Source organism: Chiloscyllium plagiosum, unplaced genomic scaffold (assembly GCF_037043375.1).
Source record: "Chiloscyllium plagiosum isolate Xiang-an unplaced genomic scaffold, Cpla_swu_hap1 HiC_scaffold_48, whole genome shotgun sequence".
NCBI classification, from domain to species: Eukaryota; Metazoa; Chordata; class Chondrichthyes; order Orectolobiformes; family Hemiscylliidae; genus Chiloscyllium; species Chiloscyllium plagiosum.
The window spans coordinates 10605299-10629379 of NW_028270186.1; the positions used below are offsets into that span (position 1 = coordinate 10605299).

The window sequence follows — 24081 nt, forward strand, 5'->3', positions numbered from 1 at the left end:
CATACATACATGAGTTTTATGGTTTCTACCACATCTAAAGTCTGGTTCACACCTCATGTTTGAGTCGTGAATCACCTCTGAGCCTTCTGTGATCCCATTTAATTGTTTTAATCTCACATCAAGAAACAGTTCTTTATTAATTATATGTACATGAACGTCCACTGAAGTCTAGTTTGTACAACTGCATCAAAATAAGAAACATTAAATAATTGTACATCCAAAATAGGGTATTGCATATGTGATTCTGAGCTTGTGTGCACCTTCCTGACTACAATCCACAAAGGATTGTTGCAAGATGGTGGCGGAGTAGGACGCTCCAAGCGGAGCACATCTGGTCCGTCCGCTCTTCTTTTCTTCTTTTCCTTCCTCGTCGTGCTTTGTTATTCTTTCCTTTTTTTTCCCTTTGATTCCCGGGCTCCGGCGATGATTCCTGGCCTCTGGCGAGTGATGATTCTTGACTTCTGGTGATGATTCCTGGCCTCTGCCTGATGCAGTGGCCTCCTGTAGCAGCCTCCCAGTTTTGCTGTGGTTACATTCCAATTTGTCATGACAGCCTCTCGGTGTGGTATCAAGACCTCCTGACCTGGCGTAGTGACCTCTCGGCTTGGCACAGTGGCCTTTTCCCGTAGGGGCCTCTTGGTGTGGCGTGGCGACCTCTGCCTGACGCTGTGGCCTCCTGGCATTTCAAGTTTCTGGCCTCCTGCAGTGGCCTCCCAGTGTGGCATGTTCCTGGCGCAGTGTGGAGCCAGGGCCCAGTGCGGAATGGAAGCTAGGTGCCAGCGTGGTCTGCAGAATTTTTATTTCTGTACTGCTGGGCATTTTACTTCTGCGTTGCCCAAGATCTTGTAACAAAAGATGCTATGCCTAAATACTTTGCATCTAAGTCGGCGCTCTGATTAGCCACACATAAACTTTTCACTTTACCCATTGAGTACATGTGATAATAAAGGCTATTCTATTCTATTCTGTTCTAAAGGATGAATTCCTGCCAGCGTATAAAACCCTGCTACCACACTGCATGTATAGCAATTCTTTCAGTATCCTGACTGTTACCAAGAAGAGCAAAGTTTGGTTATGTGAATGTCAGTGTGATACTGTAATTCATCAGAGTGCAGGATGTAAGTGAAGGCAGAATGATGCAGCATGACCCTTGGCATGCTGTGAGGCCTTGAGAGGGAAGAACAGAAAAGGGCAAAAAAAAGTCAACACACTGAGAGTTGAAAAGCCTGAAACGGAACTGCAGCATTGGAAGAAACAAATCACCAATTAAAAACTAAAACTAAAATAATAAACTATGCATGATTGAAAATGATGCACAATGATTAACGTGTTGGATGATAAGATGAGATCTCCCTGAGTTTGTAAGCAGAATACTAAGCTGTTTTATTCATTTTCCTTTACTTTTATTCTCTTCATGTCTCCAGCAGGTGATTAGCACATGATACCTTATCCCTGAGTTACCTTTTTCCTGCTTTACAGTCTCAGCGGAAGAAATGCAAAATAAACTCATCAAAGACTCTGTCTCTGGCTATTTATTCTGACACTTTGCCCACACACATTGCAGCTGTCTTCTTCATTCATTGGACAATGAATAACTGACCAGGCTAGCATTTCCTGCTCCTCCTGAATCAGACTTAATGGCCCAGGCTATTTTAGAGTGCAATTTAGAGCCTTCCATATTGTTGTGGGTCTGGAGTCACAAGTGAACCAGACCAAGTAAAGGCATATTTCCTTCCTGAAGGGAGGTCAGTGAACCACAGAAGTTTTCACAACAATTGACAGTGGCCACAATGAGGCTGGCTTTTCATTCCAGATTTTTAGAAAATTGAATTCATTTTCAGTATCTGCCAAGTGGGATTCAAACTCATGTCCTAGGTGGAACACAAAGACCCCGGGGTTCAGTTATATAGTTCATTGTGCACAGGTAGACAGGGTAGTTGAGAAGGCGTTTAGCACACTTGCTTCATTGCTTAGACCACATAAGCTGTGATGTCATATTGAGGTTATGCAGGAAGGTGCTGAAGCCACACTTGGGAGTACTGTCGCCCTGGTACTGGAAGGAATTGTTAAATTGGAAAGAGTTCAGAAAAGATTTACCAAGATGTTGCCAGAACTGGAGGGTTTGAGGAATATGGATAGGCTGGGACATTTTTTCACTGAAGCCTGGAGTTTGAGAGACGACCTTATAGAAGCTGATAAAGTCATGAGGGACATGGACAAGGTGAACAGCAAAGGTCTTTTCCCTCAGGGTGGAGAATTTAAAATTAGAAGGCATATTTTTAAGGTGAGAGGAGAAAGATTTAAAAGGGATAGGAGGGCAATCTTTTCACACAGAGGGTGGTTCATATGCGGAATGAACTGCCAGAGGAAGTGGTGGATGCAGGTACAGTTAGAAAATTCAAAAGACATTTGAACAGGTACATGAATAGGAAAGGTTTAGAGGGATCAAGGCCAAACACAGCCAAGTGGGATTAGTTTAATTTGGGAAACTTGGTCAGCATGAATGATTTGGACTGAAGGGCCTGTTTCCATCCTGTAAGACTATAGCATTAGCCTGGAGGTTCTGAATTACTAGTCCATTGATATGACTGTAACGCTACTGCCTCCCTTCTACATCAGCATCTCCCTTAGCATTCTTTGCCCCTGCATACCACTTTCCATCTCTGCACATCTGGAGTGCAAGAAATCTGAATGCTTCCCAGATGGCTCACTGAGTTCACCCACTGACTCAGGCCACAAAAACCAGAAGGCCAGTTTGTAAGATCTCCCATCCATGGTGATTGAGGTGACAGTACGGATGCTAGATGTCAAGGATGTGATGAATGTTCATTTCAGGGAGAGTGCTTGATATCTGTGGAATTATTTCTTGGAAACAGGCAGTGCCTCTCATAAAGGACATGATGAAAGAGTCAATTCTATATTTACTGGAACATTCGCCTTATTAATGATTGATATGCAGCAATAACTCTTCAACTCGGTAATGAAAAATAGTGCAATATACAGCACTCTTCATAACTCAACCAATCACATCAATCTTTTAGAAATGTGATTGGAAGCAAGTAATGTATAGTTATACTCAAAATCTGATGTGTTTATTTGCATTTTTGTAGTTCAATTGTTGCTGTTGGGTTCACCATCCTGCGACAGATTCAGTTCCTCAAGTAAAAGCAAAATACTGTGGATGCTAGAAAATTGAAACAAACACAGAGTGAATGTTTTGAGTCCAGTACTACTCTTCTTTGCAACACAGAAGTTCGGAAGAAGAATCACTCTTCTTGGACCCTCTCTCTCTCCAGAGTTTCTCCAGGACTTTGTGTTCACATTTCAGTTATCAACTGCTTATGTGGGCGAGTATCCACAATAAAATAAGTCATTAATGTAGCCTTCATTCCAGAGATTTTTATCATGATATTGGATATTCTCGATAAAGATTCTGATTTTGAAATTGCTGAAAGTGGATGAGTCGAGTGGTGAGAATTTTCACTGCTCTGTGTGAAGAATTAACTGTGACCAAAATATTTCTTTGGCCAATCTGCTTGGACTTCCAATGACAACTATATTCATCAAGTGGCACAAATTCATTATATGTGAAAGTATCAGATGAAAAAAAAATTCTGGTCCGAAGATGCTGTATTACATCATGCGAACACTTATGGTTGTACTCAGCAATAAGAGCACGTATTCCAAATCGTACTCTGAAAGTAGGTTCCAGCTGTGGTAGACTGAAACAACATTTCTGATGAAGGACTCCTGCCTGAAACGTCGATTCTCCTGCTCCTCGGATGCTGCTTGACCTGCTGTGCTTTTCCAACACCATATTCTCAACTCTGATCTCCAGCATCTGCAGTCCTCACTTTCTCCTCCCTGAAGCAACTTTCCATTTTTCTTTTTGATGGAATGTTGAGCTGTTGCTCTTTATTTTGCTGCAGCAATGTGGCTGAGTTCACTCGGTCAGTATTTGGAATTCCTTTGAAGGCTTATGCACCACCCAAATATGATTCCACAAACTGGAGCTCCCACTCTTCTGCCAATCGCCTCCTCCTAACTTTGCTTTTTCATCTTTGGCTACGGGCTTAGTATGTCTTTTTAAGATGTAAGCTAAGTCACAGTGAACTTTGAAAAGACAAGTGAATAATGAGAAGGGCAAGAAAATCTAGGGGAAACAATCATTTATCTATTTGTTACTTTGCAAAACATATAATCTCTCTGCTTGTTTCCAACTCTTAATATATTGAAAAGAAAAATCTCCAGCTCATTACATATTTAACTTTCAGCGTCTTGAACAAAAGATCATTGACTTGAAATGATAACTCCATTTCTCCCTCAACAGATTCTGTATGAGCTGCTGAGTATTTCCATCATTTTCTGTTTGCATTTCAGATTGCCAGGATCCACAGTACTTTGGTTTTGTCTGTCTAAGTCAGGTGTCTTATTTCTGCTGAAGCACTTTGTGCACAAGTTTTGGGAGCAGTTTCATTTACTGCAATAGGATTATACTTTTGACTGGCCTGAGGACCAATCTGTGGGCACATGAAAGCAACAGAGCATGACATCATGATATGTCTCCTTGGGACCCTATAACATCCCATTCTCAAATTCAACCCAAAGAAGCAATCCCTTTGCAGGCAACAGATCTTCTCCAGATTTCAATGATGTTATACAGTAACGAAGCAGCAAAGACATGAACAAAAATGTTGGAACTACTGCAGTATTGAAAAGAAGGAAATTTCCTAAAAAGTTTTTTTGTCTTTACAGAGTTGGGATATTCCTTGTGGTGCAATACAGGAAAGGAGGATGGGGAATAGCTTGGTCCGTGAAAGAGAGGAAAACTCCAGGAAGCTGCGACTGTGCCAGATAAAGTATCATATTACAGGATCCTGTAAACCAGCTGCATTAAAGCTTTTTAACTTCTAGCAGTTTCAAAAAGCTTTCCTATAAGCTTGTTTAATTGTAGTTAAGCTGTTTTGGATAAGTTAGTACTCGTTCTTTGTCAGATGTAAGACAGAAATTATTTCATAAATTGTCCTTGATCCTGTCTGATTTTTAGCTGTCAATCTACATATTTTTAGATTCTTTGGCCATGATCACAATACTGTTCATGAGACTGTGCTGTGTACAGACTGACTGCATGGTTTTACATTACAGCAGTGACCATGCTTCAAGAGTGCTTCATTTGTGACATTGGGATGCCCTGAGGTGGTAAAAAGTTACAATATAAATGCAAAACATTTTTCCTTATATTCTAGCTTATATATCTCCTCCAAGTTTCCAACTTTTATGTTGTTTGGGTTATTCTTACTGGGAAATCAAAAGAAAAATCAATTCAAAATAGACTGTTCTGTCTTTTGACATTAATTAGTCACAAAAATGTTGTTGATAAGAAGAACAGGAATGGACAAGTGATTATTTAGGATTGCTGCGGCATTCACATAGTTTTCACTAACAGTTTCTTCATCACTTATAAGGCAGCTGGTTACCAAGAGAAAATATAGTATGACATGGGATGAGACTAATTGGGAAAATAAATAGTTTATTTTCAATTGAGCAAATCAATTTGTAAAGGAACTCAAGGGCAGCAGAAAAGCAAAAGAAAAAGCATGCAATGCGGCAAAAATTAGTGGGAAGCCAGAGGATTGGGAAGCTTTTAAAAACCAGACAGGATAACAAAAAGCATTTAGGGGGAGTAGATTGCAAGAGTTCTTTCAGATATATAAAGATAAAAGAGAGGCAAGGGCGGATGTTGGACTCTAAGAAATTGAATCTGGAGAAGAAGTAATGGGGAAACAAAGATATGGCAGAAGAACTGAATGGATACATTGCATCAGTTTTCACACTGGAAGACGCCAGTAGCATTCCAGAACTTCAAGAGAGTCAGGGCAGAGGTGAGTGTGACTTCACTAAGGAAAATGTGGAGAGAAAGCTGAAAAGTCTGAAGGTGAAAAAATCACCCAGACCAGAAGGACTGCACCCAGACTTCTGAAAGTGATAGCTGAGCAATTGGTGGTGATCTTTCAGGATTCACTGCAGACAGAGAGAATCCCAGAAACTAGAAAATGGCTTGTGTAACTCCCATACGTAGGAAGGGAGGAAGGCAGAAGAAAGGAAGCTACAGGCCAGTTAACCTGACCTTGGTTGTTGATAAGATTTTACAGTCTGTTCTTAAGGATAGGACTGCAGAAGCGCATGATAAAATAGGGCTGAATCAGCATGGCTTCGTCAAGAGGATGTCACGACTGATAATCTATTAGAATCCTTTGAGGAGGTTACGAGCAAATTAGGCAAAGGAGAGCCACTGGACTTGAGCCATTTGGATTTCCAGAAGGCCTTTGTCAAGGTGTCGGAAAGGAGGCTGCTAAATATGATAAGAGCCTATGGTGTTGGGGCAAAGTACTGGATGAAGGCAGAGAGTAGGGATGAAGGTGTTTTTCTCAGGATGGCAGTTGGTGATTAGTGGAGTTCCACAGGGGTCACTATTGGGACCACAGTTATGCATGTTACACATTAACGATCTAGATGAATGAACTAAAGGCATTATTATTATGTTTGCTGATGACACAAGGACAGGTAGAGGGGCAGGTAGTGTTGAGGAAGCAGGGAGACTACAGAAGTGCTTGGACCAGCTCGGAGAATGGGCAGCAAAGTGGAAGCTAGAATAGAACATGGGGAAGTGTGAGGTTATACACTTTGGCAGGAAGAATAGAGGCATAGACTATTTTCTCAATGGGGAAAAGCTTCAAAAATCTGAAATACAAGGGGACTTGGGAGTTCAAGATCAAGATTCTCTTAAGGTTAACATGCAGGATTAGTTGGCAGTAAGGAAGGCAAATGCAATGTTAGTATTTATTTCAAGAGCACTGGTATACAAGGGCACAAATGTACTGCTGAAGCTTCATAATGCTCTGGGCAGACTGGGCATTTGCAATATTGTGAGCAGTTTTTGGCCCAATATCTAAGGATGTGCTGGTGTTGGAGAGGTTCCAGAGGATGTTTAGAACAAAGATTCCAGGGACAAAGGGTTTGTCATATGAGGAGCAATTGAGGACTCTGATTCTGGACTTGATGAAATTTAAGGATGTGGAGGCATCAACTTGAAACTCACAAGATACTGAGAGGCTTGGATGGAGTGGACATGCAGAAGATGTTTCCACGAGCAGTGAGAGATCAGGACCTGATGGTACAGCCTTAGAGTGAAGGAACAACCCTTTAGAACTGAGATAAGGCGGAATTTCTTCAGCCAGATGGTGGTTAATCGAAGGAACTCATTGCCACAGAGGGCTCTGGAGGCCAAGTTATTGCGTGTATTTAAGACAGAGATAGGTAGATTCACGATTGGTAAGGAGATTGAGAGTTACAGGGAGAAGATGAGAGAACGGTTTTGAGGAACACAGCAGCTGTGATCAAATGGTGGGGCAGACCCGATGGGCCAAATGGCATAACTGTGCCCATTTATGTCATGGTCTTCTGTCTCATAGCCCAGTGTGATGAATGATTATGTCGTGTCAAACAGATGGAATCAGAGAAAAACAGATAGTTGCATTTGTACTGTTCAGCAGGATTGGAACTTCCTTTGTTATAAACTTACTGAAGATAAGTGTTCAAAAGATTTTTTACATACCCTGGTGTTCTTCCAGTGGCTGAGACTTTTCTTCCTCTTCTTGTGAAGGTAGCTGAGGCTTTTCTTCTTCATGCAAAGGTTCCTTTGTGGGCTCAAGTTTTTCAACTGGTTTCTTGGGTTTCTTTGCTTTCTCAGATTTTGGCAGCTTTTCTTTGGGGGTTTTCTCTTTCTTTGGTTTTGAATTTTTGTCTTTGGGTTTTCGCTCTTTCTTTGGTTTTGGAGGTTTCTCTTTGGGTTTTTTCTCTTTCTTAGGCTTTGGAGCCTTTATCTTGGGCTTTTTTTCTTTCTTGGCCTTTTTGGGTGTTCCTCTTGGTTTTGTCATTTTCTCAGCTGTCACTATTGGCAGACTATCTGATTCTTCACGTCTCTTTCTTACTTGTGGAAGAGATTTTTCGGGATCATTTGTCTTGCCAATAGATTTCCTGGTTCTCACTGTTAAAACAGAAGTAACAAGAGAAGTAATTAAAAGTGTGAGGAGAATAAAAGAGTGAGGTGAGCAAAAGACTGAAAAGTAACTTAAATGGAAATGTTACTTGCTAAACCAAAGAATAATGCAAGAATAGTTCGAGAAAATATAAGAGCATATGAACTGAAGAAATATAAAGGAAGATGGAAAAATGAGAGAGACACGAGATAACTTGATTTTCATCAGAGCATTATTGCACAGGTATGGAAATGAAAAGAACAGCAAAATGTGTAGCTAACAATGGGGAGCTGCACGAAAGAATGGTTATTTTTAAAAATGAAAGGTGATTACATCTGGTCCCAAATATCTTGGAATGCTCAGGAAGCTCGAGGGGCAACAAGCATTTCAGAATCGTACAATGAATACGCAGGTAAATTTTAACATTAATTCCCAATCATTTAAAAAGTGTATTGTGATGCTTACTCATTGCTGATCCCCATAAAACAAAAATAATTTTTGATTCATGATACTTTTCTCACTCTATACTGACCATGTGCTGTCAGCTTTCAGACACATGGCACATTTTAAAATGCACTGCATCTGTCCCCAACTATTATCAAGTTGTCAAGCCCATTGTTCAGAAATTGTACTATTTTACACGATGCTTGGATGAGGAAAATCCTTCAGCTCATTTCATTTCATCCTTGGAGAATACTGATTCCATCTCTTTCCAACACATATGTTTTTTTTTAAATGAACCAAACGACTGTCTCATGCAGATTCTATCCCAGACACAAGTTCTTGTTCGATGTCATGATAGTTTTTGATTCCAATCCAACCCACTTCATTCCTAAATTCCAGGCCTATTTCAGACAAGGGTAATGGAAGAGAATGAAGTCCTGATAAAATTGCTCATTAAAAAATAGAGAGAGAGAGATTATAATTTGGAAATCTAGATAGGATACTAGCTGGGGATTTCACCACCAAAGGTGGTTTGACTCCTGCTCTCCTAATTAAAATGGTCAGGTCTTAAAGGACGTTGCTGCTCGACCAGGTTTGCGACAAGTGCTGAGGGAACTAACAAGAGAGAAAAATATAGTTGACCTCATTCTCACCAGTCTGCTGGCTACAGATGCATCTGTCCATAACAGCATCAGTAGGAGTTACCCCTCACAGTCCTTGTGGAGAGGAACACCTGCTTTCAAATTGAGAATACCTCACATGGCACTGCCACTGTGTTGAATAGGACAGACTTTGAACAGATCGAGCCACTGAAGCTGAATTTTCTATGAGGGACTGTGGGCTATCGAACAACAGCAGAATTGTATTCCACCACAAACTGCAATCTTAAGTTCCAGAATATCTCCCACTCCCCCATGACCATCATGCCAGGGGTTCAGCCCTGTTTTAATGAAGAGTGCAGGAGGGCATGCCAGGAGGAGCACGTGGCACACTTGAAAATGAGGTGTCAAACTGGTGAAGTTACAAAGCAGGACTACTTACATGTCAAACAGCATAGCACAAAGTGATAGACAAAGCTAGCCACCTCACAACCAGTGGATTAGATCTAAGTTCTGCTGTCCTGCTACATCCTGATGTGAATAATAGTGGACAATTAAACAACTCAGTGGAGGGGGAAACTCCACACATATCTCCATCCTCAATAATGAGAATGTCCAGCATGTGAATGCAAAAGATATGACAGAAGTGCTGAGCAGATGATCATCTCAGCCACCTCCAGAGGACCCCAGCGTCACAGATGCTTGTCTTTAGCCAATGCGATTCACTCCAATTGATACCACAAAGGAGTTGGAGGCACTGGATAGTGCAAAGACTATGGGCCTGACAACATTCCAGCAATTGCCCGTAGTGTTAGTTGAAGGGGTAAATGTAGGAGAATGGGTCTGGGTGGGTTACGCTTCGGCGGGTCGGTGTGGACTTGTTGGGCCGAAGGGCCTGTTTCCACACTGTAAGTAATCTAATCTAATCTAATCAATGAGGACTTTTGTTCCAGAAGTTGCTAGACATTATCTAGGCTGAGTCTGAAAAGTGGCTGGTACCTTTTGCGCCACACAAATGCCAGGCAATGATCATCTTCAACAAGAGACAACCTAACTACCACACCTTGACATTCAATGGTGTTACCATCATGGACTCCTCAACAATCAACATTCAGGGGGTTATACCATTGACCAGAAAGTGAAGTGGACTCACCACTTAAGTTAAATGGCTAAAAGAACAGGTCAGAGGCAAGGAATCTGTCAGTGAGGAACAGGGCTCCTGACTTCCCAAAACCTGTCCACCATCTATAAGACATCAGGTGTGATAGAATTTAACTTGCCTGCATGAATGCAGCTCCAACAACACTCAACAAGCTCAAAACAATCCAGCCTGTTTGATTGGCACCACATCCACAAATATGCACTCCTTCCACCACCGCAGCTCACAAGCAGCAGTATGTACTATTTACAAGATGCACTACAGAAATTTGCCAAAGATCATTAGAAAGCACTTTCCAAACCCATGACCACTCCAACTAGATACCATGAATGAACCAGAAGATCCACTCCTTACTTAAGTCCAGGTCTGAGACGTTCATGTCAGGCGATCCTGACCTATGCAGGAAATCCATGTACAGCCTTCGCAAGGCCATTGAGAAAGCCAAGAGGTAATACCAAAGTAAGCTTGAGGCCCAGAGTGGATAGCCATCATTTGTGGCAAAAGTCAAACGTGATAAAATGTCAAACAGCTGCATATCCCCACCTAATAAGCTCAATGCCTTCTATGTTTGCTTTGAACTGAAATGATATCACCTGTCCCATCAGCTTTGGATGTACTTCTACCCTCAGTCAATGCCACAGATGTTAGATAGGCCTTCTTAAGGTTGAATCCAAGGAATGCGACAAGCCCAAATAGAGTCCCGGTCATGCACTCAGTTCCTGTGTGGTCCAGCTGGCAGGAGTATTCACAGACATCTTTAACCTGTCCTTTCCACGATCTGAAGTTCCCAGCTGCATCAAGAAGGCCACCATCATTCCAGTGCCAAAGAAAAATCATGCAGCTTGCCTCAATGACAACTGCCCAATGGCTCTGACTTTCATAATTATGAAGTGCTTTGAGAGATTGGTTATGGCTTGATTGCCATATGATTGCCTTGATTTCCTACAACTCGCCTGCTACTGCAACAGATCCATGGCAGTGGATGCCATCTCCTGGACCCTACACTCATATTTGGAACATCTGTCTGGACAACAGGCATACCTATGTCAGGCTCCTACTTATTGATTACAGCTTCACCTTCAACACCATAATTCCGAACAAACTCACCTCTAAACTCACTGCTCCCCAATCTTCAACTGGATTCTCAACTTCCTGAGCAACAGACCACAGTCAGTAAAGATAGTTGACAACAGCTCCTCCATGACAATCCTCAAGACTGCATGCTGAGCCCCCTACTATAATCCTTATATGAATACGACAGTTGCTAAATGCAGCAACAACTCTATTCACAAGTTTGCTGGTGACACCATCATTGTAGGTTTGATCTCAAACAGCGATGAGGAGTACAGGAAGGAGATAGAGTGCTTAACAGCATGTTGTACAGACAACAGCCTCTCCATCAACATCAGCAAAATGAAGAAGCTGGCAATTGACTTCAGGTAGTAGAGTGGAGGGCACACACCTGTCTGCATCATAGTACTGAGATGGAGATGGTCGCGAATGTCAAATTGCTGGGAGTGACGAGTACCAACAATCTGTCCTGGTCCACCCGTATTGACCCTAAGGTCAAGAAAGTACAGCAATGTCTCTAATTCCTCAGGAAACTGAGGAAATTTGACATGTCCAGAAAGACTCTTACAAATTTTTACAGACGCACCATAGAAAGCATCCTGTATCGCAGTATGGTGTGGCAACTGTTCTTTCCAAGACTACAAGAAACTACAGAGAGTTGTGAATACAGCCCAGTCCATCACACAAACAAGCCTCCTATCTTTTGACTTCATCTATCCTTCCTGCCGCATCAGGAAAACAATCAATATAATCGAAGACCCATCCCAGTTATACTCTCTTCCACTGTTTTCCATCGAGCAGAAGATCCAACAGTTTAAAAACAACTGCATACTGACCCTCCGAGCAGCATCCCACCCTACTCAACTCCCCTACCCTATCCCTGTAAACCCACAGTTCCTATGGCTAATCCACCTTGCCTGCACACCCCTGGACATTATGGGCAATTTGGCACATTGAATCCAGCAAACCTGAACATCTTTGGACTGTGGAAAGAAACCAGATCACCCAGAGGAAACCCACACAGACACAGGGAGAATGTGCAAATTCCACACAGACAATCACCGGAGGGTGGAATCAAGTCGAGGTCTCTGGCACTGTGAGGCCACAGTGCTAATCACTGATCTACCATGCTGCCCCTAATGTTGAACTCTCTCTGCACTTCTTGGCAGCTGTAACACTATGTCCTGCACTCTGTTCTGTTACCCTGATGGACTTGTATAGGACGATCTGCCTGTAAAGCACGTAAGACAACCTTTTTCACTGTACCTCAGTAAATGTGACAGTCATAAATCAAATCCATTCAAGCAGATACATGGGAATACTACCACCTGAAAGACCCCTTCCAAGCCACTCGCCATTCCTTAAGTTCGCCGGATCAAAATTCTGGAATTCCCTCCCTCATATACAGCATACCGATTGCAGTGGTTCAAGAAGGCAGATGAATATATTTCACAAGAGAATAAAGTATGGATTACAACCTGAATATGCATTTTAACTGCAGCAACACAAGATGGGCATGATGTTAATTGTGTTGCACAAACAAGGGGCAGTATGGACTTGAATGGCCTGCTTCCACACTGTAGGGATTCTGTGATCCTAACATTACAGGTCCATTCAAAAGTCTGATAACAGCAGGGAAGAAGCTTTCCTTGAATCTGCTGGTACGTTTTTTTTCGAACTGTGAGATCTTCTGTCCAACTGATAATGAAAGAGTAAAACTGGGGTGGGTCTTTGATAATGTTGGTTGTTTTTTCTGATGCCACTGCACACAGAAAAGATGACTGGAGCAGCATTAAAAGCAATCTAGAAGACAGACAATTCAAATATTATCCCAGGACATAGTAGTCTTATTTATTCATATTTAGAATGTGTGTCTTTGTATGGGGCATCCCAGTAATGTTACCAATGACTCGACCAAGTCAGGTACATCTGTGCTCTTTCCATCTTGTTTGGACTAAAGTTTGACACTTACCAGTAGGTGTTTCTTTCGAAGACTTCTCAGCTACCATTGTTCTTAAGGGTCCGATGGATTCTGCACGATTCACTGTTCCTTCAGGAGGGCTCATATCAGGACCCAGCCCAGCGCCTGGTGTTTTCTCATTTCCCTGTCCAGATCTATCCTGGAGTTGAGAATCTTCAGGGCTAAGATGGGCGAGCAGGGATTGAGTGGACCCAGCGCTACTCAAAGCGAGAAGGAGTGTTAGGACTCGAACAGCACCGTTCATGCTGGCTTGGTGTGGATCCGACTGTGCAAACCTGCAAATAGTTGAAAGAGATTGACAAAAACTGTGCTGTGAGTTCCACTGCCTTCTAGCAGCAAGACAGTGGGTACCGGGACAGGTCCAGTCAGAGCAAGCCAATTTTCAGAGCAGCATGGAGGGAAGCCAGCACCGATACTCCCAAACCAAAGACAGGCAGATTCGCCCACACAAACACCAATCGGCTGTGTTTGAAAATCAAAAGTTTTGTCAAATTCTTGCCACGTTGTGTGTCCTTTTAATCTCAAAAAATTTCAGTTGCTAAAGAGTTAATCTTCGTCTGTGAACACGATTAATCTGCGGTAATAAAACTCTTTTAAATAGTATCTGCAATAAAAAAAACTCTTGAATAGTGCGGAAAGTTTTTTGCAATGAGTTTGGATGGAGTTTGCAGAACAGTGTTCCCGGGCAATCACTGAACTTCCCCTCTTTGATGCTGCTCAATGACCGCTTCGAAATGTCCCCTGCACTTTCTCTGTCTGCCTGCTGCTGTGCTCAGCCGGCTGACTGGGTTTGCCAGCTGTACTTTTTGGTCATAAACAAGGAAGGAAATTAAAGCCCCCGCCCCCCCCCCCCCCCAATCCATACACACGTCTGAAAAGCGAAAAGAGAGGGAAAAAATACTTGGCATAGATTTTTCCAACTCAACAGCCAACATAAATCAGAAAGGAGATTAAATTAGCAAAACAGCAAGTGAGTCATTTACCGAAATCCCAGGCAGCAGAAAACATTGGGAGCTCATCATTAAAGAGATGATAGCCCTCTGTGATTTCCGTATCAAGATACAAAAAGAATTTTCCAGGGCTATAAGCTCTAAATGTTGCCTGTTCGAGAACTTCCCTTCAGGTTGCAGGGTGGTGCACTTTATACTTTTTGGAATAACAAAACTCCATCATTTATAGGAGAGTCATGGAGACGTATAGCACGGAAACAGGCACTTAAGTCCAATTCGTCCATGCCAAACAGATATCTCAAATTAATCTATTCCCATTTGACAGCATTTGGCTCAAATTCCTCTAAACCCTTCCTATACATATCCCGATCCAGATGCCTTTTAAATGCTGTCATTGTACTAGCCTCCACTACTTCCTCTGGCAGCAAATTGCATACAGGCATCACCCTCTACGTGAAAAAGTTGTCCCTTGGGTCCCTTTTAAATCTTTTCCCTCTCACCTTCAACCAATGCCCTCTAGTTTTGGGCTCCCCCACTCCAGGGGAAAGACCTTGTCTATTTACCCTATCCATGCCCCTGATGATTTTACAAAACCCATTGAAGTCGTCCCTCAGCCTCCAACAGTCCAGGGGAAACAGCCCCAGCCTATTCAGCCTCTCTGTATAGCTCAAACCCTCCAACCCTGGCAACAGTCTTGTAAATCTTTTCTGAACCCTTTCAAGTTTTACAAATCCTTCCTGTACACAGTATTCCAAAACTGACCTAACCAATGTCCTGTACAGCCACATCACAACCTCTCAACTCCAATACTCAGTGCACTGACCAAAAAAGGCAAGCATACCAAATGCCTTCTTCATAATCCTATCTATCTGTTACTCCACTTTGAAAGTATCTATCTCTTGACATTTTAAATAGATTTCTCTTGAGAAATTGCTCATCTTTTGCTTCTCAGACTCAGCGATAACTTTCCAAAAGGTGCTGGGAGGAATTCAGCAGTGACGTGCCAGTTCACAATCTATGATTTTAAAAGCTTTGACAGCTACTGAGTCTTTTCTACCATTTACTGAGACTTTAGCTGATCTCCAGTCTCATTCTATCTGCTCACCTTTTCCCCCATATGCTTTTAATATCAATTTTAGTTTAAATTTAACAAAAGATCAGTTCAGATAATGCATTGAAGGTGTGAAGTTAAAGTCAGTCTGTGTCCCAATGTTAGGCCAATGTTAGGTTTAATCCATGTAAAATTCTGTAAATCCCACTTTAGAAATAGAATCAGTCTGACCGAACGTCTTGAGAATGTAACTTTAAAAAGTTCGGGGATTTACATGTGAAGGAATAAACACTAACATGATCATTTTAAAAGATGAAAGACTCAAACTAAATTTGTTTAATATTACATTCCATGACACTGTAATCCAGTTGCTGTAAGTTCTGTGTTATATGATTCTTCTTCACAACCACCTGATGAAGAAGCACAGCTTCGAAAGCTAGTTCCTCCAAATAAAGCTGTTCGACTATAACCTGGTGTTGTTTGATTTCTAACTTTGACCAGAATGTTATGAATGAATTTGCCCAGATGTCCCAGAATACTGAAGCAGTCAAATCAAGATGAACACAAGCTGTAGCAATGCAAAATACTCCCAACTTTATTTGGAAAATGTTACAACAACATACTATCTTTAATCCTATTTGGTCCCTTAAGTTTACAATACTTCGTGAGTCTGTTGTAGACTTACTCTATCTTTCTCTCTCTGGTTCTAGGTCTGCAAAGGTGCTTTCTCTCTTTGTGTGTGTGTGTGTCTCTGTCTCCCCAGATGGTCAGCTTGTCTCTGCCTCTTGAAGACAGAAGACCTCCAGAAGACAGAAGAGCGATTGGTCTTCAGGTGAACCCTATTTTTACAGATTTTTGGATGATTTTCTGGAATTTTCTGTAGTTCTGTAGTTCTCCCAATCAGGGAAGACACACTTAATAGTTTGAAACATTGTCAATCATTTGAATGGCTTACTACTGTTAGTTTCTTTGTGTAGCAGCACCTGGTGCCTTTCTGTCTGTGCCCTCCTTTGTTTGGTGGTACATTGTCGGGGAAACGTCTCTTCGAATAACAGTTGCCTTTCACATTATGCTAATGTCATTAGCACTTTGCTGCTGCATTTGCACTGTGTCTGATGTGTGTGTATTCTGTGACTTCAGAGTTTTATTTGGCCAGTATACCCAGCATCCTTTGCTGTTTGGCCAGGAAGCTGCTAAAAACCCATCCAGCCCTCTCAGTATTCTGCAGGTTTCAAATATATTCCTCCCTCATCCTTCTAAACTCCATCCAGGACAGACCCAGTGCCTTCAACCACTCCTCATATGACAAGCCCTTCTTCCCTTGGATCATTCTTATAAAACTCCTCTGCTCCCCCTCCAAAACCAGCGTTTCCTTCCTTGAATCTGGAAACAAAAACTGCTCACAATATTCCAAATGCAGTCTGATTAGAGCCTGAAACAACCTCAGTGGTAAATTTCTGCTCTTGTATTCAAATCCTCATCTAGCCCACTGATCCTGCAGGTTGACCTTAAGAGAATCCTGAACAAGGCTCCCAAGTCCATTTGTGCTTCAGATTTCAAAGCCTTTCACTGTTTAGTAAAATAGCATATATCTGTATTCTTTCTGCCTAAGTGCACATTTTCCCACATTCGATTCCATCTTCCACTTCTTTGCTCACTCTTTTTAGATTAGATTAGATTAGATTAGATTACAGTGTGGAAACAGGCCCTTCGGCCCAACAAGTCCACACCGACCCGCCGAAGCGAAACCCACCCATACCCCTACATTTACCCCTTACCTAACACTATGGGCAATTTAGTATGGCCAATTCACCTGACCCTGCACATCTTTGGACTGTGGGAGGAAACCGGAGCACCCGGAGGAAACCCACGCAGACACGGGGAGAACGTGCAAACTCCACACAGTCAGTCGCCTGAGGCGGGAATTGAACCCGGGTCTCTGGCGCTGTGAGGCAGCAGTGCTAACCACTGTGCCACCACTGACCCTGTCCAAGCCCTCTGCAGCCTCCCTGCTTCTTCAACACTATTTGTCCCTATCTTTGTATCAACTGCAAACTTAGCAACAATGCCCTTTGTTCCTTCAAAGTATAACATGAATACTTGTGGTCTCAACATGGACCCCTGCAGAACTCCACTAGTCATCGGCTGCCATCCTGAAAATGTTGATTCCTGATGAAGGGCTTATGCCCGAAATGTCTATTGTCCTGTTTCTAGGATGCTGTCTGACTGGCTGTGCTTTTTCAGCGCCACATTCTCAACTCTGATCTCCAGCATCTGCAGTCCTTACTTTCTCCTCCGTCCTGAAAAAGACCCCTTTTCCCCAAATCTCTGCCTTTTGCCAGTCAACCAATCCTCTATCCATGGGAAAAAGTGAGGATTGCAGATGCTGGAGAGTCAGAATTGCAACATTTAAGAGGCATTTGGATGGGTATATGAATAGGGAGGGTTTGGAGGGATATGGGTCGGGTGCTGGCAGGTGGGACTAGATTGGGTTGGGATATCTGGTCGGCATGGACGGGTTGGACTGAAGGGTCTGTTTCCATGTTGTACATCTCTATGACTATGATTATGCCAGACCACTCAAAACATGCTTAATCAGGCAGCCCAGACCATAACTTTGCAATTTGTTTCCATAAGTGAAAATTACCCAGAATAAGTTAGCTAGGTTGACTACCAGGTTTTAAAACAGACAAAAAATTGTTCACAAAATTACACAATGAAACACAAATAACAGAATAAAGAACACCAACAGAACTCAGTCTATCCAAACTAGAGTTAATTATGCTATTTCGAATATACACAACCGTCCCAATAGTCAATCCCCTCCCCCCCCCCCTCCCCCCCAAACAAACAGTAAAAATGGAACAAATGCCTACAGGTTGAAGTTAGAAGGACAGAAGGAAAGAGACAGAGCCTGTTTCCACACAGCCCACTGTTGAACTCCTAACTAGTTCTAGACTGAACTGCTCAGCCAGAGAGCTGCCCACTCCCCTTTCATTATACAGGTCACTTCTAAAACATGATGACTTTGGCCTGAAGTCTCATCTGTTTACATATCAACAAAAAGGCTTCTCAGTACCCTTTAATCTCTGTACCAAACAAGTCTAATTGAAACTGGGAGCTGTTTACGACCCCTCTGAAAAAAGCCAAGGACACAGTGTCCTTGAGAAAAGGAACAGCTTTTAGAAAAACAGGGGACCAGCTTTGTGACAGTACTTCCAAATACTCTGCAATTTTATCCTGAATAATGGACTGTAAAGTCTTGGCAATGATTGTGGTAAGGCTAACTGGCCAATAGTTTTCTACTTTCTGCCTCCCTCCTGTCTGAACCAGAGGTGTGACATTAGCCATTTTCCAGTCCTCTGGGACCCTCCCTCACTCTAGTGATTCCTGAAGGATCATTACCAATGCCTTCACAATCTCTTCAGCTCTCTCCTTCAAAACTCTGGGGTGTGGTTCATCTGGTCTGGGTGATTTATCCAACTTCAGACTTTTCAGCTTACCCTGCACCTTGATCTGAGTGATGACCACGACAATCACCTCTTCTTCCTGACTCACTTGAAGCTCTGGAATATTGCTGGTGTCTTCCACTGTGAAACTTTTGCAAAGTAGCTATTCAGTTCCTCTGCCATTTATTTGTTCCCTATTGCTACTTCTCAGGCTTCATTTTCCAGTGGTCAGTGTCCACTCTTGCCTCTCTCTTACCTTTTATATATTTAGCAAACTTTTACTATCTGGCTTACTGTCATAATTCATCTTCTTGATTAAGATGCTTTTTTAGTTCTTTGCTTTTTTTTTACAAGCTTCCTAATTCTCCAGCTTTCACTATTCTTCACCACATTGTATGCTTTTTCTTTTGTTTTTCTGCTGTCTCTGACTCCCCTTGTCAGCCATGGTTGCCCTGTCCTCTCCTTGGTATGATCTTTCTTCCTTGGGATGAACAGGACTCTCAACCCAGAGCAATGTGAATGATTTTAAGCTGCTATCTAGGCAGTTAGGGCTGGGCTACAAATGATGGTCCAGCTAATGATGCCCTCATTCCATGACCAAATTTTTAAAATTGCAGAGCTGAAAAGGATTGCAGAAGTTAATGTATCGCATCATTAAGGTTTCTGAATGCCAACATGGCACCTATAAGAAAATCATCTAAACCAGCTGATGCATTGTTGCTCCAGGATGAAACAGAAATTTGACTGACTATAATTCACTCGCTGAATTGATTTGAGTGGTGTCATGTTTTTCTCTTCAGAGAATGAAAGAAGCTATGAGCAACATTTTTTGAAAATATTATTAATCCTGGAGATATATGTGTCTCCAGGTAAGCCAGCATTCTATTGGTTATCCTTAGTTTTCTGTTTCTTGCATGATGAAAGATGTTTGGTACCGTGTTCCAGAATTTTGTTTCAGTGACTGCAGAGATAGTGATCAATGCCCAAGTGAGAATGCTGTGTAACTTGGAGGAGAACCTGAAAACAATCATGCTTCCATGCATCAGTTACTGTTGTCCTTCAATGTTGTGGAGTTGTGATTTTGCAAGGTGCTGCCAATGAAGCTTTGGTGATATTGAAGCCTATGGCTGAAACTACCTTCCCCAAATGCACTACGCTTGTGACAGAGGGAATGCATATTTATGCCAATAGATAGGATGCTGCAGAACAAAACAGTTTTGTTCTGGACATTGGAGAGCTGCTGAGTGTTGTGTGACTGCAACCTACTGTAGTGAAATTGTAGGATGAGGAAGTGAGCCACTTTTCCACAGAATACCAAGCTTGCCTGCCAAAGGAACTTTGATATTGATATGGCAAGTTCAGTTGAACTTTTAGTCAGTTGTAATCCAAGATGTTGTTACAAAGGATTTAGACTCACTTTTGATAGAGATGACCATTGTTTGGTACTTGTGCGGTGTGAGTGCGACTTGCCACTAATCAGTCCAAGCCTGGTTGCTGTCTGGATGTTGTTGCATGCTGGCACCAACTACTTCAGTCTCTTATTTAGTCCTTGGGATGTGGGCTTCACTGGCTGGAATAATATTTATTGCTGATCCCTAAGTGCCCTTGCGAAGGTGATGATTAGCTGCATTTCGAAACTGCTGCAGTCCATTTGGTGTGCATAGACCCCTTATGATCATAGACATCAGAGCAGAAATAGGCCATTCCATTCAACAGGATCAGGGCTGATCTGAACTTCCCCGTTAAACTTAATTCCAATAAGGATTACAAAGGTGTCTAACTCAACTTTGAACTTGCTCAACAACTCTGCCTCATCAGCTCTCTGTCTGAAAGAATTCCTCAGATTTACTCCCCTCTGAGGAAATAATGACTGCGCATCCACTCTGTTCCCTGTGAATACTCACATGTGTTGACTGTTGAACTGTCAGTGGGGAGGAGGTTGGGAAAAGACAGGTCAGGGCTGGAGTGTGGTTGGAGGGTGAGATGTGGAAGAGATCGGGCAGGCTGGAAGAATAAGTAGGAAGAAGCCAATAAAGAGATTATTTTGGGGGAGGGGGAGAGGAGGTTGGGCTGGGGGTGGTGGGCAGTAAGAGATTGGGCCAGGGGAGATGGGGGAAAGAAATTAGGCCAGAAGAAATAGGGCAAAAAGACCGGGCTGGAGGAGGGGATGGTGAGTGATAGTGCTGGGGAAGGGAGATGATGGTGTAGGTGAAAGAATAGTTGGGGACATTAGAAGAACAGGGCAGAAAGGTAGAACAGGTTGTGGAGAGGAGCAAACCCCACTCATTCTCCCGCTCCCCAACCAATTCTCTCCATACTGTTTCCGACACAATCTTCTTGTATCCTTCCCAGCCCAATCTCTTACCCTCTCCACAGGACTGAGTGTTTCCCCCACCCACTTCAGTCTCTTTACCCCTTTACCCCCTCATTCCAACCTCATCCATTTGCTCTCCTTCCCCTCACACCTGTCCATTCTTTCTTCCGCCCAGCCTTGTGTGTTCTTTCTCCTCCCCCCGCCCTGTTCGTTCTCTCTTCTTCCCTTAGACCCATCTATCTATCTCCCTCCACAGCACTGTCAATTCTTTCTCCCCCAAGAACTGTCTATTCTCTCCCACAAGACAAAACAATTTATCCATATCTAACCTGTAAGAATCCATATGTTTCAATAAGGTCACCTCTTATTCTTCAAAACATCAATCAGTAAAATCCCAACCTATTTTACCTCTTCCCATAAGAAGATACCTCCATGCCCAGGATTTACGAGAATATTACCAAGATTGAAATGTTTAAGCTATTAGGAGAGGCTGAACACGCTACGACTTTTTCCCTAAATCATCGGGGCCTCATGGTGATCTTTTGAGGTTTATAAAATCATGAGGAACAAAGATAAGATGAATTGCCAGGGTCTTTCCCCCTAGTAAGGCAGTTCAAAATGAGAGGGCATAAGGTGAGCGAGAGAAGGATTTAAAAGTGACCTGAGTGGCAACGTTTTCACACAGAGGATGGTGCGCACATGGAAAGAGCTGCCGGAGGAAGTGGTGTGAACGGATAAAATCACAACATTTAAAATGCATTTGGACAGGTACATGGATAGGAAAGGTTTAGAGGGATAGGGGACAAATGCAAGCAAATGGGACTAATTCAGTTCAGAAAACCTGTTCAGCATGGACTAAATGAGCCAAAACGCCTGTTTCCATGCTGTATGACTCTAAGCCCATGACCATTCTCTTGGCTGTCTGCAATGCTATTAGTTCATTTCTTATTTAAGGGGACTGCTCGTGTCATTCTCATAGCTTGGCTCCCCACCTCTTCTTGTATCATCTGAAAACTTGGGACTATCACACTGATATCTGTCACTATACTAATTCTAAGTAATTGTAGCCTTGGCACTGATCCTTGTGAGACTCCAGAAGTTACAGGTTTCCATTTCTGAAAATGCGCTCTGTATCCTAACTACTAGTCTTCTATTACTTAACCAATCCTCCATTCATTTTCATTTATTATCACCAAAAGCATTGGTTCTTATCTTATTAAGTAGCCTTGAGTGTGGTGCCTTGCTCATACCTTTTGAAAATCTGAATATATTATATTGCCTCATTTCCACTTCCTGATTAACCCCATCTTGCCTTCTCAATTAATCCCGATAAATTTGTCAGGCCTGATTTCTTCTCCATGAATCCGGAGAGTTATGGAGTCACACAGTATGAAAACAGACCCTTCAGTCCAAGTAGTCCATAACCGATCATGTTCCAACCAAATTAGTCCCATTTGCCTGCATTTGGCCCATATTTCTCCATATCCCTATTCATGTACTTGTCCAAATGTCTTTTAAATGTTATCACTGTATCTGCATCCACCATGTCCTCTGACAGTTCATTCCACAAACCATTTTCTGTGTAAAATAGTTGCCCCTCATGTCCTTTTTAAAACTTCCTTCTCTCACCTTAAAAATATGGCCCCGAGTTTTGAACTCCCCCATCCAAGGTAAAATACCCTTGCAATTCACTTTTTCTATACATCTCATGATTCTATAAACCCTTATAAGGTCACACCTCCGCCTCCTACTCTCCTGTGAAAAAAGTCACAGCCTACCCAACCTCTCCTTCTGACTCAGATACTCTCATCCCAGTTACAACCTGGTCAATCTTTTCTGAACCCTCTCCAGTTTAATATATAACAGGGCAACCAGAACTACACACAGTATTCCATAAGAGGCCTCACCAACATCCTGTATAACCTCAATGTGACATCCCATCTATTATACTGAAAGGTCTGAGCAATGAAGGCAAGCATCCTAAACGCGTTCTTAACCACCCTGTCTCCCTATGAGGCAAATTTCAAAGAACTGTGTACCTGAACCCCTAGGTCTCTTTCTTCTACAACACTACCCTTGTTTGTTTTACCAAAATGCAATATTTTGCACTTACCCAAATTCAACTCAGTCTGCCATTCCTCAGCCCATGACGCAATTCATCAAGATCTCTTTGTAATCTTAGATAACCTTCTTCACTGTCCACAATACTACCAATTTTGATGTCATGTGCAACGTGACTAACCATGCATCCTATATTCTCCTCCAAATCATTTATATAAATGATAAACAAAAATGGACCCAGTATTAATCTCTGTGGAACACCGCTGGTCACAAGCCTCCAATCCAAAACATGACCTTCCCCACCACTCTCTGAGTGCTGCCATTAAGCCAAATTTGCATCCAATTGGCAAGCTTACCCTAAATCCCATATGATCCAACTTTACCAATTAGACTACCATGCAGAATCTTGTCAAAGTCAATGTAAACAACGTCCACCGCTCTGCCCTTATCAATCTTTTTGGTTCCTTCCTCAAAAAACTAAATGAGGTTTGTCAGATACAATTTCCCTTGCACAAACATGCTGACTATCCTTAACTAGTTCTTGCCACTCCAAATGCACGTAAGTCCTATCTTTCAGAATGACCCACATCAACTTACCCACTACCAATATCAGGCTTCCATGTCTGTGGTTCCCAGGCTTCAACTTACAGCCTTTCTGTAATAAAGGAACAACATAACTACCTTCAGGCACCAAATCCATGTTTAAAGATGATACAAATATTTCTGCTTGGAACCCTGCAACGTCCCTAACTCCCTCCAGCGTCCTGGGATACACTTGATCAGGTCCCTGAGATTCATCTTTGTGTTTTCTAAGACTTCCAGCACTCCTCTGTGATGTGAACTGTTTTCAGAACATCACTATTTATTTCCCCGAGTTCACTGAGTAGCCTGAGTAGTCTGCATTTCTTTCTCCAAAGTAAAAAGTAATGCAAAATATTCATTTAGTATGTCTCCCATGTCTTG

At 42.4% G+C, this 24081-nt stretch overlaps 1 protein-coding gene across 1 annotated transcript in view; it reads right to left on the reverse strand.

Moving 5' to 3' along the window:
* Window positions 1-14064, reverse strand: part of LOC122543101 (inactive carboxypeptidase-like protein X2) — an 81232-nt gene extending 67168 nt beyond the window's left edge. Inside the window, exons 1-2 of the mRNA XM_043681354.2 lie at window positions 13285-14064; window positions 7616-8047 (exon numbers count right to left, since the gene is read on the reverse strand). Of these exons, the coding sequence (XP_043537289.2) occupies window positions 7616-8047; window positions 13285-13537 (685 nt within the window). The 5' untranslated portion in view covers window positions 13538-14064. The remainder of the gene's footprint in view (window positions 1-7615; window positions 8048-13284) is intronic.
* Window positions 14065-24081: the final 10017 nt, after the last annotated feature.